This window comes from Protobothrops mucrosquamatus, unplaced genomic scaffold (genome assembly GCF_001527695.2).
Source record: "Protobothrops mucrosquamatus isolate PMUCROS unplaced genomic scaffold, P.Mucros_1.0 scaffold1018, whole genome shotgun sequence".
NCBI lineage: Eukaryota > Metazoa > Chordata > Lepidosauria > Squamata > Viperidae > Protobothrops > Protobothrops mucrosquamatus.
Window position 1 is genome coordinate 467,796 of NW_015387254.1, and position 14,448 is coordinate 482,243.

At 36.5% G+C, this 14,448-nt stretch overlaps 1 protein-coding gene across 1 annotated transcript in view; it reads right to left on the reverse strand.

The window, feature by feature from the left end:
- Positions 1-314: 314 nt before the first annotated feature.
- GALNT10 (polypeptide N-acetylgalactosaminyltransferase 10) overlaps positions 315-14,448 on the reverse strand; it is a 39,087-nt gene continuing 24,953 nt past the window's right edge. Inside the window, exons 7-11 of the mRNA XM_015819919.1 lie at positions 6,840-6,947; positions 5,698-5,919; positions 4,279-4,395; positions 2,162-2,311; positions 315-1,831 (exon numbers count right to left, since the gene is read on the reverse strand). Of these exons, the coding sequence (XP_015675405.1) occupies positions 1,664-1,831; positions 2,162-2,311; positions 4,279-4,395; positions 5,698-5,919; positions 6,840-6,947 (765 nt within the window). The 3' untranslated portion in view covers positions 315-1,663. The remainder of the gene's footprint in view (positions 1,832-2,161; positions 2,312-4,278; positions 4,396-5,697; positions 5,920-6,839; positions 6,948-14,448) is intronic.

A 14,448-nucleotide genomic window follows, 5' to 3' on the forward strand; every position in this document is an offset into this window, starting at 1 on the left:
AGCATTTCTCTTTCTCTCTCTGTTATGATCTATAAAGCCCTATACAAGTTGGAATGAGACTATCTGAAGGACTGTTCTTTCTGAATCTTCCTTGGCTTTTAGATATTTGATAAATGTCTTCTCTCACTCCAGCACCAAGAGAGAGATGTTTGATGGGAACTCAAGAAAAGGCCTTGTTGATGTCTGGAGTTGCCTGTCCCGAACAATCATCCTTCTACCAGTGGGTAACAATATTGTTATTTAGGTTGACCTTTAAGTATATTTTGACTGCTAAATTAGACATATACTGTATACTATTGTTTTCACAATTCAGCTTTAATTATGTTTTACATTGTAAATGTAATATTTGTGTAAATTGTTAACTTCCTGGAAAGTTTTTATGTAGGATTTAAGTCTAATTGAATTAATACAAGGTCACAATACCCACTATTGTTTTGTAAACTTAGCACCGATAGATGTGATCTTTATATAAAATATGCTTGCTACTTGAGGTCAAGTTATGTGACTATTAATCTTTGTAGTATGTCCTAGTAAAATTGGGAAGCTAAATTTTTATTTTTAACATAACTAGTTGATAAATTTTCAAAGGGAGTATTGACATACATGCAATCTGGAAAATTTATAGAACATGTTCTTATGATTATAAATAAAAATGTGGACTAATTATATACAAACATGATAAAAATGAATGTTCATTTTTCAACTAGTCAACTGCTACTATAACAAAATTTTCTAGAGTTCTAAAAGAACCATTAGTATGAGAAATCAAGAAATACTAATATGTCAATTTATTTGGCAAAAAAATGACAAGTATTATATTGCTGCAGAGAAGTCAAAAATTTTCACTGTCCTCTTAAGATTTAATTTCTGTCAGTTTCCAATGGATTATTGACAGTATTACCATAGATGTAAGGGCCAGTATTGTAACCTGATTAGGAGTATACATTAGGAAATTCCTAGTTAAAATCTGACTTTATTCTTAAACTTGCCACATATGGCTTGTCCAATGCCTATCTGTTATCACAGATATCTGGCATTCATATCTGTGAACATTGTGTAAACATATACTGATCACTATATATTATTTAATCAGACCCATCATGAAAAAAACTTCAAGTAAAAATGGCAACTGGTCATGTACAGTATTTACTGTTATTACTATAAGTTACGGTATGCAAGAATAACACTAATAAGTGTATTCTTGTCTTAACTGACATTTTACTGTAATCTACATGTTTCCTGATGTTTTGTTATTTCAGATATTTAGAAATTTTCAGTGATGTTTCATTCTTGCAGCTTCTTAACTAAGAACTGAAAAAGGAAACAAAACTTAAGAAATTGGATAATTAAAATTTGAATAAAAGACATTTTCTCATGAATCCATTTTTGAATTCTAGCTGTGTCCCTCTATATGCTTCACAGGTTGTCACTGTTTCCAAATCTACATGTAGCATAGTTATAACAATGCAGATTTCTAGACTTCTTGCTAATGGGGATGAATTATCTAGAGACATAGATGCAGCATCATCAAAGTAAAGACTGGCCTGATAGTCACTCTCTCCTGAGATTCTTCCTTTTTCATTTTTTAGAAAATTATTTTTTAAAAAATTGTCATATCTCCTGTAAAAATTATGACTGTAATATTTACATATAAATAATGTCTTTAAAGATCAAGATTCTTATTAAAGGTTTCCAAGACTGTTGAATTCGTATGTTCAAATATCCATTGTTGTGTTGGAGATGAAGGACTGCACATGTTCATGAAGATTTTTCGATCATTTTCATTACAGTCCATGCAGCTGCCACTTACTGGGTGATAAAGTGTCTTGTCCTGAGGATGAAAGTTAAAATTAGTCTCACTACATGCACTATTTATTATTTAAATAAGCTTCCTAAACAAGTTTTGCATAAATAACTTTTTCCATATCAGAAGTCAATATATTATCCAACAGACTTTATTTGGAATGATGTTTTGCAAAAGAAACATATTGTTAATTTTTTGAAATTATGATTGTATTTGCTCTTTCTTGAATCTCTTCTTCTGAACAACATATTAATAGCTCCTTTTTGGGTTTTTTTTCTATTATCTAAGCAAAAAAATAAGGTATCATTCAAAAGGTTAAAAGATGATCACATCATTGATGCAACTACATGTACTCACTTTCCGATATTTCCATAGCTGATTTCCTTTCATTCCATGACAGTCATAAAGGGTGACTGGGCTGTTGTGGGAAATAGCATCAAAACAATATTTCTTTGCGTGCTGAGGGTCTCCTGGACGGATATCCTCTCGCCAGCTGAATGTGAATACCTGTTTAATAAACATATGTTATCAGAAATAAATGAGAAAAAAACCCACATTTTTCTTCAGATAGTTACTTTAATTTTTAATCATTTATTCTTGGACAAGAAATTAGATGTATCAAAATAAAAGGCTGCCACTGCATTCTCAAATATGAGCATATTAAGATTTTGTGTACTGTCATGAGTCTTGCAAATATTGTCTCTACATATCATATACTGTAGAGCAGGCATGTCAAACTCGCGACGTCACATGACATCGCATGCCGTATTGCGGCTTTTTCCCCATTGCCAGCAATAGGGTGGGCGCGGTTTCGTCGTGATGCATCCGGCCTGCGGGCTGGCAGTTTGACATGCCTGCTGTAGAGGAATTATGCAAGAATTGATGCTTTAGATGCCTTAACTTAGGGGTGTCAAACTTGCCATGTCACATGACGTGTCGCAACATATTGCGACTTTTTCCCCATTGCAGGAGCTGGGGTGGGTGCGGTTTTGGCATGATGCATCCGGCCCGTGGGCTGGCAGTTTGACACCCCTGATGTCAATGCTGCTAACATCAGATGTTCTTGCTTGACAACATATGAAGATGCAGACATTTTCTATTTAACCTGTGTATTACTTTTAGAGTAAAAATTTGATGATGCTGGAGGGGAGGGGGAAGAATGTGCTTGGGGACTAGTTAGCCATAACAATATCTCAGCAGAGTATTCTTCATGGTTGGTTGTAATAAGAGGAGATAACTGGAGGGAAAGTCCACACTTCAAACTAACTGGAGAATGTGATTAATGACTATTAAATGAAGGAGTGAGTTGTGCTTAGATACTGTGTGTTTGGGGGAGGAGAATTCAGATTTTGGCTTGTACCTGCGGAAACTATGTTGCAATTAAAGATTCTTTAAGGTAAACAATGCCTCAAAGTTCTTTGAAGAGCTTCTTCTTTCGGAACCATGACACCTGCTTTAAGTCATCAAAAATAGAACCTAATCTAGTTGATATATTAATGTCTTCTGCCTCTTGACAGTTATAGACAGTCTTGGGGATTGGGCCATGACCAATAAGATAGTCTATATCAGTAATGGTATTACTGCCTTACTAAGAAGAGTCATATAATTATAGTTATCATTAAGAGCAATTATTTTCCACTGTTTTAATGATACGCAGCATTTTGATTCAGTATTTAAAAAGAGCTTTGGAGTACATGACAACACAAAATACTCTTAAACTCATTGGCCTATTAGCACCCATTGGTCTGTGATAAATGATGTTATATTTTTGACAGAATCAATCATTGCAATTCATTTTTCAAGAATAGTTATGCTGAGATCCATGAAAGAATATTCTGCAAAGCCTTTATTGGTGAAAAGTTTACTCAGTGATTTTTGAAAAATTTCTGAATTGTATTCCTCTACATTTTTAAAAAGATTTGCCAATTTCTTCAATGTAAACCAACTGTAAATGGTACTGCTGACAGATAATGGTAAATGCTACAATGAAGGTAACACAAGTGTGCTTTATTGGTGTCTAGGTGGTATTTACTGCACGAGCTGATCAAGACTTGCAGGGAAATGACAGAAGTCTGATGGGAGTTTTGATATTGTCCATAACTCTGTATAATAAAAATATAATCAACAAATTTTAGTTTTAGAAGATGATTTAGGGAGCAGGAATTGAGGAAGCACTGTGTAAATAATAATATTGCCATAATATGATGACATATATTTTCCCCAAGTTAAAGTAATTTTTATCCTCTTCCAACTGCTCTATGTATATGATATGTATATTATATGCATACTGTATTTGTCTCTTAGTATTATATTTGATTTGGTTTTTTAAAATTCTGCTTTTATTACTTTATAAGTAACTTTAGATGCAAACGTACTTAATACTTCTTCCTCCAATTTTCCCCACAACAACCCTGCAAGGTGGACTGGGCATAAATAGAAACATAAATTAAGTTCATCTTAAAAAATGCACTTACCTGCACATTGCTCCATGCAGCTTCTCCTCTGCCTTTCACACAGGTTTCAGCTCTTAGTGGTGAACCTAAGGTCCCATGCTTTGTATCTACACAAAGACCGGCCCCTACATTACGGATCTGTGAGATAAAATCAGTGATGAGAGCCATTTAATAAGCAATAGCTTCACTGGATGAATTTTGTGATGCAATTCTTAGTTTAAAATGCATACAAAAATTATGTATGCTGCAGTTTTTAAGTCCAGTTTTAAGTCCAATTTTTATACTACCTTAAAAATAGCAAGAAACAGGAGAGAATAGATTTACAACTGAACTAAATTTATTAAACTGACATGAATTAGAAATATCACTGAATCATTTATCTTTGAGCTGTGGTTGCGCAGTGGTTAGAATGCAGTATTTGCAGGCTGACTCTGCTCATTGCTAGGGGTTCGATCCTGACTGGCTCAAGGTTGATTCAGCCTTCCATTCTTCCAAGGTCGGTAAAATGAGGACCCAGATTGTTGGGGGCAATATGCTGATTCTATAAATTGCTTAGAGAGTGCTGTAAAGCCCTACCCAAACAGCTCTTCTTAAGGATGACATATAAGTTTTGAATAGCTTACTTAAGATTACAATTGAGGTTTGTTGTTGTTGTTAGTTGCGAAGTCATGTCTGACCCATCGCGACCCCATGGACAACATTCCTCCAGGCCTTCCTGTCCTCTACGATCTTCTGGAGTCCATTTAAGCTCACGCCTACTGCTTCAGTGACTCCATCCAGCCACCTCATTCTCTGTCATCCCCTTCTTCTATTGCCCTCAATCTTTCCCAGCATTAGGCTCTTCTCCAGTGAGTCCTTCCTTCTCATTAGGTGGCCAAAATACTTGAGTTTCAACTTCAGGATCTGGCCTTCTAAAGAGCAGTCAGGGTTGATCTCCTCTAGGACTGACTGGTTTGATCGCCTTGCAGTCCAGGGGACTCGCAGAAGTCTTCTCCAGCACCATAGTTCAAAGGCCTCAATTCTTTTGTGCTCAGCCTTTCTTATGGTCCAACTTTCACAGCCATACATTGCAACTGGGAACAATTGAGGTTACCTTCTGTCAATTCACTCCTAACTAAACCTCCAAAATCTTTCTCTCTTCAGTTCCTCCTCTCTGCATAATTTAAAGAGAGAGAAAAGGAACCCTGTAATACCATTCTGTGGGTGTTCTACTATCCAATCATCATAGAAATTAATATGGCAAATTCCTGTTGACATATATACATTGTTCAATTCCTGTAAGTAATTCTGTAACACTGAAATTAAAAATATGCATTAAAAACACGTTGACCAGTCTTGGGAACTGGAATCAGAGAGACCAGAAATTCTGTGATTATTATAGTATCTGCAACCGTATGCTAAAGTGTAGGTAAACGGGCTGAATGACTTGAATAAACTAACCTCTCCCCAGGCAGCTGCTGGAGGTTCCACAGGTGGGTAGAACTTTCCCAAGTCCCAAGCAACTTCATTCATAAACCACTTGAAACTTTTGCAGTTCAGTTTAATACGAAGTTCTTTCTGTGCAGCCACATCCCCTGCTGACAGATGTCGATATTCAGGTCTTCTTTGATAAATGTATTCTGCATATTCGTCCATCCACACTTCAGCCACTCGTTTCAAGTTCTACAAGATTCCAGTATTATAAATAAAAAATAAAAAAAAATTCTTGATAAATACGAAGGAAAGGAAAAATAAAAAAAATGGCTAAGGGTAATGGATAGGATAAGGACAACTGGTGATAAGCAACTCTTCTTGACTTAATATTTCTTTTCTATTGGCACGTAGACTGAATATGTTAAAAGGTTAAAAAGGTAAATTAATGTATTTTAGATAGACACTAATCTCACCATAGTATTTGGCTGATGTATATATTGCCAGCTTGACTCAAAGGCAACATCATTTTGTAGAATTCAAGATACACTATTTCATAATGAAATTATAATACTGAGTAAATACACTAAAAGTTGATTAAAGTTTAATACTTAACTCTTTGATAGATAAAATAGTTTTAAAGCTAGGCTTGTAATATAGGGAATCAAGTAAGAGAAAGTATAATAAATTTTGAATAAATTAAAGGAATTTTCCCATTACTTCTTTTCCCACAAGAGGGAGCCTCTAACCACATTTTAAGATATGTTAATTTTGAATAAGAAGTAAAATATCTTTAAAAATGAATATTCACAATCTGAAAAGAAAATCTTGAATTTATAGTTAGGTAGCGACTAAATTTTTCATTGGAGCATATTTTCAAATATTCTAAAAACTGGTAAGTTCTTCATTTTAATTGTGCATATGAAAACTTAATAATGATATGAATATTGCACGTGTTTAACGGTAACTTTAGATCTTCAGACCTCTTACTAATGCATTTTCCTTAACTTATCTTCTGCTTACAGGGACATGAATTTCTAAAATAAAAGACACAAGAACAGGCTTCCTGTGGTAACAGATAACTATTTTTACCACAGTTCAAGTGAGTGATTTTTTTAAAAAAATACTCCATTGTGAAGGTGTAAGAATAGCACAGCAAGATTGCTTCTTACCCTAGCTAAGCTGACTCCTGTTGGAACCTTATAAGGGACATATTTTCTATAAATGTGGCCAACTCGAGAACAAGGGATATCTTCCATGCGACCTCCACACATCCAGACCTGTGAAATAGGAGAAAGAATATGAACAATTTAATTTTTTGACTATGATGTGAATCAAAGCTTTTGAAAGCAGAGATAATATTGCAATTTCAGCAAAATACACTTAGACCTTATATATTGTTCTGTACCATTTCATAGTAGTATGTACTGTATCTAAAATTATTTGAACCAACAGTGTATTATAAAGATATCAGACTGTAACACATACCCCTAAACTAATTGGAAAATGAGGTTTCTAATGCACAATTTGCCTTATGTCAGTTTGTCTCAAAGAATACTGATCTTTTATATACAGGTTAATTCAATCTACTAATACATGTTTTGTAATTCCCAGAGTATGTTCTGTACCATTTCATAGTAGTATGTACTGTATCTAAAATTATTTGATCCAACAGTGTATTATAAAGATATCAGACTGTAACACATACCCCTAAACTAATTGGAAAATGAGGTTTCTAATGCACAATTTGCCTTATGTCTTATGTCAGTTTGCCTCAAAGAATACTGATCTTTTATATACAGGTTAATTCAATCTACTAATACATGTTTTGTAATTCCCAGAGTATGCATGAAATGTCTAATTGTTATAAGAACAATAAGGAGATTTTCATTCTCCTACTGGCACTTAGATATTTTCAAATATGAGGAGAGCATGCAGGCATCAACCATGCTGCTGCAGACCTACAATTAGTGAGAATAATTGTAATATCTTGCTATGCTGCAAATGAACTATAGTCCTAATTTAATGAGCATTTGATGCTAAAACAGCACTAAAAGAAGAGACTTATGACCTTTGCTTGAGGTCCAAACATTGTATCTTCTCTGTATTCACATTAACAAAATTTGGACCTGCTTGCATTATGACCACCTTACCCTCAGCTGATTTTGTGTCATCTTCAATGCCTGCCTCCTCTCCATTGGGCTCACTCTCTTGGCCTCAAGCAGGACAGGTGCTATGGAAATGTCCCATAGATCAGTAGGCAAAAGCTATGTCTGTGTGTGCCGCTTGTGTACCACAACTGACCAAGTCCTTCTTTTGCATGCTGGTCAGAGTCTCATTTTGCTCAAGGAGGATCTGGCTATATACCAGTATGACAGAAGGCCTTGGACAGTAGTAGTGCATGGTGCAGAGGCACAGCAATGGCATCAAGGGCACCTGGCATAGAGATAGGTAGGTGTCCAAAAGGGCAGAGATGGTGGATGGGGGGATTTGAAGTGAAGGCAGTCCTTATCTTCTTCCAACAATGGCTTGAATCCAGGTGAGTCTTCACCTAATAACCATGTGGGATTCATTCAATTATAGCAACTGGAATTGCCAGAACAGTTGCTAAGCAGAGCAGTCACACAATGGTTTGCTTAACAATAGAGTTTCTGGAGTTATTAAGTGAGGACTACTTGTACTTTTAATTAACAGTTAATTGCTTAGTGATTAAGAGCTTATCTAACTCCTATTAGATAATTATTTCCCATTTTGGCTTTACTAAGGCCCAAAGATTGCTAGAAAGTTATTACCTAGTTATTCTCCCAAGAGTAGAGTGAAAGCTAAATGGACTTTCTTTGGTTTTATGTTTTTAGAGCTATTAATGATTCTTTGTGTGTGTGTGTGTGTGTGTGTGTTTTATGCTTTTTAAAAATAATGTAAGCCACCCAGAGGGATTGCAAATTGAGTGGCCTATAAAATGAACAAACAAATAGCGTACTGACAAATTTAATTCTGAATTTAAAACTGAGCTTCAATTAGCTTGACTAGTACTTGCAGTTATCCCAGTAATATCGACATTTGATCAAGAAATTTATTATTCCTGAATCTTTGTCAACTCTCAGTATGAACATTCTTTCATACTTGAATGGATGTAACTTCTGTCAGTCTATGTCAGTGGTTACAAAATGTTTTCCTTTATTACTCAAAACTCCTTATCGGAAAGTTTTTTATATTCAATGTAGGTAAAACACTTTTAAGTCAATTTTAATACCCTATGTCAGTGGTGGTGAACTATGGCACGGGTGCTAGAGGCAGCACTCAGAGCCCTCTCTATAGGCATGCGTGCCGTCGCCCCAGTCCTAGGCCTTCAGCTGGGTTTTATAAAACCTTTTCGCTTTAGGCCTCCGCCACCATGTACAAAAAAAAAAAGGTTCAATCAGTCAATTTCAACTTCTCACGGGAAAAAAAAAGATCTTGCAAAGTTGGAATTGATTGAACTTTTTAGTCCCACCCAGTCTGCCGTTACCATCGCAGCCACGCCCACCCAATGGGCCACGCCCACCCAATGGGCCACGCCCACCTGGCACCCGATGATGCATAAGTGAGTTTTGGGTTGCAGTTTGGGCACTCGGTCTCTAAAAGGTTCGCCATCACTGCCCTATGTGATTGAGTAATAGGTTTTTGTGTCGTTTCCCAACGAGAAAATACTTTAACCCAGTTTTGGGTAATTTAGCTTGATTTGGGAAGCATTGGTCTAATTGAAATAGAGCTTTTGTTTAGTATATTCCGTTCAATATGCTTAAATTATATTTAAATATTTTGATTAATAACACAGTTTAAGTGTGTTGTTATTAGTTATAGAATATAAAATGCACTTATTTATAAACTAAGCTACAAAGTTATTTTAAAGGTTGTCTGCTTAAGAATATGGCAAACTTTCTAATTATCCAGCGAAAGTTGTTAGATGGCTGTCACTGAAATGCTGAACACTTCATTTTGTGAGCTTTCATTTTGCAAAAGAAATTCAATAGTGAGTGTCCCTCAAGCCATTTTATGAATTAAAATAATATTTTAATATTAATAGCAATAAAAATGTAATAGTGGTTTTAGGAGATGACAGCACTCTTATTTTATATTTAAATAATTCTTGAATGCAACTAGTATAGTCTTTAAGATAGATAAACATTGTGAATAGATAAACTAGTACAAGAATTTTTAAACAAGTTTGCAAAATGCTGCTTGATGTTGAAGCCTATGGTGTTGAAGCCATAGGAACCCTGGGAGGAAGTGATCATGCAATATTGGAATTCAACATTATGGAAGCACAAACAATAGAACACAGTCAAACTAGAGTCTTGGACTTCAAGAGAGCTAATTTCAATAAACTTAGAGAGGGATTGGGATGGATTCCATGGATGAGAATCCTCAAGAGGAAAACAACTCTAGAAGCTTGGGAAATTTTGAAAAATGAGATAATAAAAGTCCAGTCTAGCACAATACCAACAAAGAGGAAAAATAACAGCTCTCAAAAGAAACCAGCATGGCTGCATAAAGAACTCTCTGACAAATTGAAACCTAAAAAGGACAAGTATAGAAAGTGGAAAGGGGCACATAACTAAGTCAGAATATCAGCAAATAGCCCGAGCCTCCAAAGATGAAGTGAGGAAAGCCAAGGCTCAAAATGAACTAAGGCTTGCAACCAAAGTCAAAAATAACAAAAAAAAGCTTCTTTCAACATGTAAAAAACAAGAAAAAAGTGAAGGAAATGATTGGTCCATTAGTGGGTGAAAGTGGCAAGAAGGTGACAATCAACAGGGAGAAAGCAGAACTATTTAACTCGTTTTTTGCATCTGTCTTTACACAAAGGGAAAAAACAGACCAACCTATCAAAAATAGTGCCATAAAAAACAGAATAGAAACACAAGTTAAGATAGGCAAGAAAATGGTAAGTGAGCACTTGTCCAGCCTAGACGAGTTCAAATCACCAGGACCAGATGGATTACACCCCAAGGTTCTCAAGGAACTGGCAGATGTGATCTCAGAACCATTGAACTATATTTTTCAAAGATCCTGGAGCACAGGGGAACTACCAGAGGCTGGAAAAGAGCTGATGTAGTTCCCATCTATAAAAAAGGAAAAAAAATGGACCCAGGAAATTACAGACCTATCAGTCTGACCTCAATACCTGGGAAGATCCTGGAAAAGATAATCAAGCAACAAATCAGCGAACACCTAGAGGCAAAGTCATTACTAACATGGGTTTGTCATTACAAACATGGGTTTGTCAAAAATAGATCATGCCGGACAAATCTATTGCATTCTTTGGCCAAGTGACAAAATTAGTGGATCAGAGGAATGCTGTGGACATAATTTACTTGGACTTCAGTAAGGCATTTGATAAAGTAGATTACAACCTACTACTTGGCAAGATAGAAAAATGTGGGGTAGACAGCATCACCACCAGATGGATCTGTAGCTGGCTGACCGGCCGTACTCAGCGTGTGGTCCTCAATGGAACTGCATCTACATGGAGGGAAGTGTATAGTGGGGCGCCCCAGGGCTCTGTTCTGGGCCCAGTGCTCTTCAACATCTTCATCAACGATTTGGACGAGGGGATAGATGGGGAACTCATCAAATTTGCAGACGATACCAAGCTGGCAGGAATAGCCAACACTCCAGAAGACAGGCTTAAGATACAGAAGGATCTGGACAGACTTGAACACTGGGCACTATCTAACAAAATGAAATTCAATTGTGAAAAAAGCAAGGTTCTACATTTAGGCAAGAAAAACCAAATGCACAGGTATAGTATAGGGGGTACCTTGCTCAATAGTAGTAACTGTGAGAGGGACCTCAGAGTCCTAGTGGACAATCACCTAAATATGAGCCAGCAGTTTGCTGCAGCTGCCAAAAAGGCCAACACAGTGCTAGGCTGCATTAACAGAGGGATAGAATCAAGATCACGTGAAGTGTTAATACCACTTTACAATGCCTTGGTAAGGCCACACTTGGAATACTGCATCTAGTTCTGGTCACCGCGATGTAAAAAAGATGCTGAGACTCTAGAAAGAGTACAGAGAAGAGCAACAAAGATGATTAGGGGACTGGAGGCTAAAGCATATAAGGAACGGCTGCTGGAACTGGGTATGTCTAGTTTAATGAAGAGAAGGACGAGGGGGGACATGATAGCAGTGTTTCAATATCTCAGGAGCTGCCACAAAGAAGAGGGAGTCAAGCTATTTTCCAAGGTGCCTGAAGGCAGGACAAGAAGCAACGGGTGGAAACTAAGCAAGGAGAGAAGCAACCTAGAACTAAGGAGAAACTTCCTGACAGTTAGAACAATTAACCAGTGGAACAACCTGCCTCCAGAAGCGGTGAATGCTCCAACACTGGAAGTTTTTAAGAAGAGACTGGACAGCCATTTGTCCGAAATGGTATAGGGTTTNTACTACTACTACTACTACTACTACTACTACTACTACTACTACTACTACTACTACTACTATTCTGCTATAACCAAATCTTATCCTACATTATGTTCATTTTATTTAATATTAAGGTGAACTTTTCTTTTTGAAAATCTGACATTTTATACTTTATCCAATATTTCATAGGATCTATGAAATGTGGACTACTGCATTTCAGAAACATATTCTTCTTGGACCATTTTAAAACCTGGAAAAAATGCTAGAAATGATTAAAATAAAATGTCTGACCTGATTTTATCCTTATGTTATTTCTACAATTTGTATTTTCAGTTTGCGAATGTAATTTAAAAATGCTTAAGATGATTCTTATACAATCAGATTGGAATGATAATTCCAATAATTTTCATTGTTTTATTTCTAGGTCAACAACTTTAATTAATGGCCCACTTGATGTTCCAAATTCATAATCAAAGCATACAGTTTCAACAAAGAAACTATCATAGCAGGAAAACCCCCAAGATTTGGGAATATAAATTTCAGAAATAAATCCTACATACATCCACAATTCAGTTGTGAACAGAAGTATTGGAGCAAGAAGATACCAGCTGGTTAGGGAATCTGGTCTATAAAAGTATAACCTATTCCCCCTAAGCATATGTCCATTCCTGAAAAATAAAAATGGCCTTTAGCTGTGGCCAAGAGTGTTAACTGATAACTTCCAAACCAAAAAAGTCAGGGGAGTAAATTGCATCTTGGGGTTTATATCTTATTTACTAGGCTTATATGCCTCTCCAATTTTAACTATAATCAGCTTATGGAGCTACAAATAGTAAAAGGATCAAAGCAATCCACAACAACACCAGTAATACCTGACAATGAGGAACAGTTCTAATATATATTAGAACATTCCCCTAGACTAGTCCCAACTCTTCTGGCTTTCTGTAAGCTGACTGTTTTAATCTCCTTTTGGGGTTTGAGAAGCTGTGGTTTCTGGTTCTTTCTGGAGGATGAATGCTAATATATATATAGTTTAGTGTATAGGGGAATGTTCTTCACAGAAAGAATGCAGACCCAGAGAAGGCGGCTCTCAGGAATCTTCCAGATGGCATTCCCTAGAGGTCAGAATCAGACAGCGCCTCCTCTTCCAGATTGTAATAGTATGTGGGAAAGATCTTGGGAGACAAGGGGAAGAGCCTCAGCCAGGATAAAATTCAGATTAAATAGCAACTTAGTTTGCATAACAAGCCCACACTTAAACACCTATCTGCCATTAACCTATAAACCAGGTAAATTATTTGTAAGTTCATACTAAAATATTACAAGTCTCTTTACTTCACTCTTAACCAGCTAAACTCCATGTTTTTTAAAAATGGTTTCCACTGTTGATGTAGCACATATAAATATAATTTCAAAAGCAGGCTTCCTATTCATTTTTATTGCTGATTTGATTCATTTTATTATTAAAATGTTTGTCTGGTTACAAATTTCATTACAAGAAAACAAGCAGCTCTTGTCTCTGTTAAAAAAGGAATCAGTGGAAATGAGTATCATGTTACATTACTGTAGAAGGGGGGGGGAAGCAAAAGGCTGAATTAAACATTACTGAAGAAGAAAATGAGCAAGCATCAGTCAAGCAGTAGTTCTTGCTATAAGTCCCCTTTGATTTTACCTTTCCATGAAACAGCATGCTTCTCATTGAAGCATTCAAAATTAATATTTTGTCTCACAAAGTTGTTTGTGCCTCGTAATCCGTCTGTTATTTGTGTCCTTTTAAAAGAAACAAAATGGCAATCTGGATTTCCCAAAACCATGTTGGATTCATATAGCAGCTAGTGAAATACAGTAAATGTTTAAAATGTGGTATTTTTAATTAAAAATGCAAGTTTCTTGGACAAATAGTTTTGTCAGAAAGGCAGAAATAATGGGGACTTCCGGTGGCAGGCGTCTTCGTCGGTCGCAGCTGTTTGCTGCCTCCCGCCTGTTTCGCGTAAAAGCCGGTTTGACAGCTAGCATCAGCTGTCAAACGGCTTGATACCTTTCCCCTGGGCATAAGGGGATAGGTGAGCTGCCCGGGGTAGGAGTTGAGTTCCCGAGTCGTCCTTTATGGACGATGTAGGTGAGAACTCCTCCGGAGCCCCGAGGATTCTCCGCGATCCAGGACGCCTTCGCTTTGGCGAAGCTAGAAGCCGCCGCCACCGCTGCAACTTAAAGTTAACTGTGAGTTTTATTTGTAAGCAGACGAACCAACCTTGGAAGTTTGTTTTTTATATTGGACTTTACTCTAACTTGGATAATAAGTTTTTCCCCGTACTTGTGTTGGTTTGAGGAAAAGTGAACTTAAAATGGCGATCGATTGATACTTTTCAGCAAG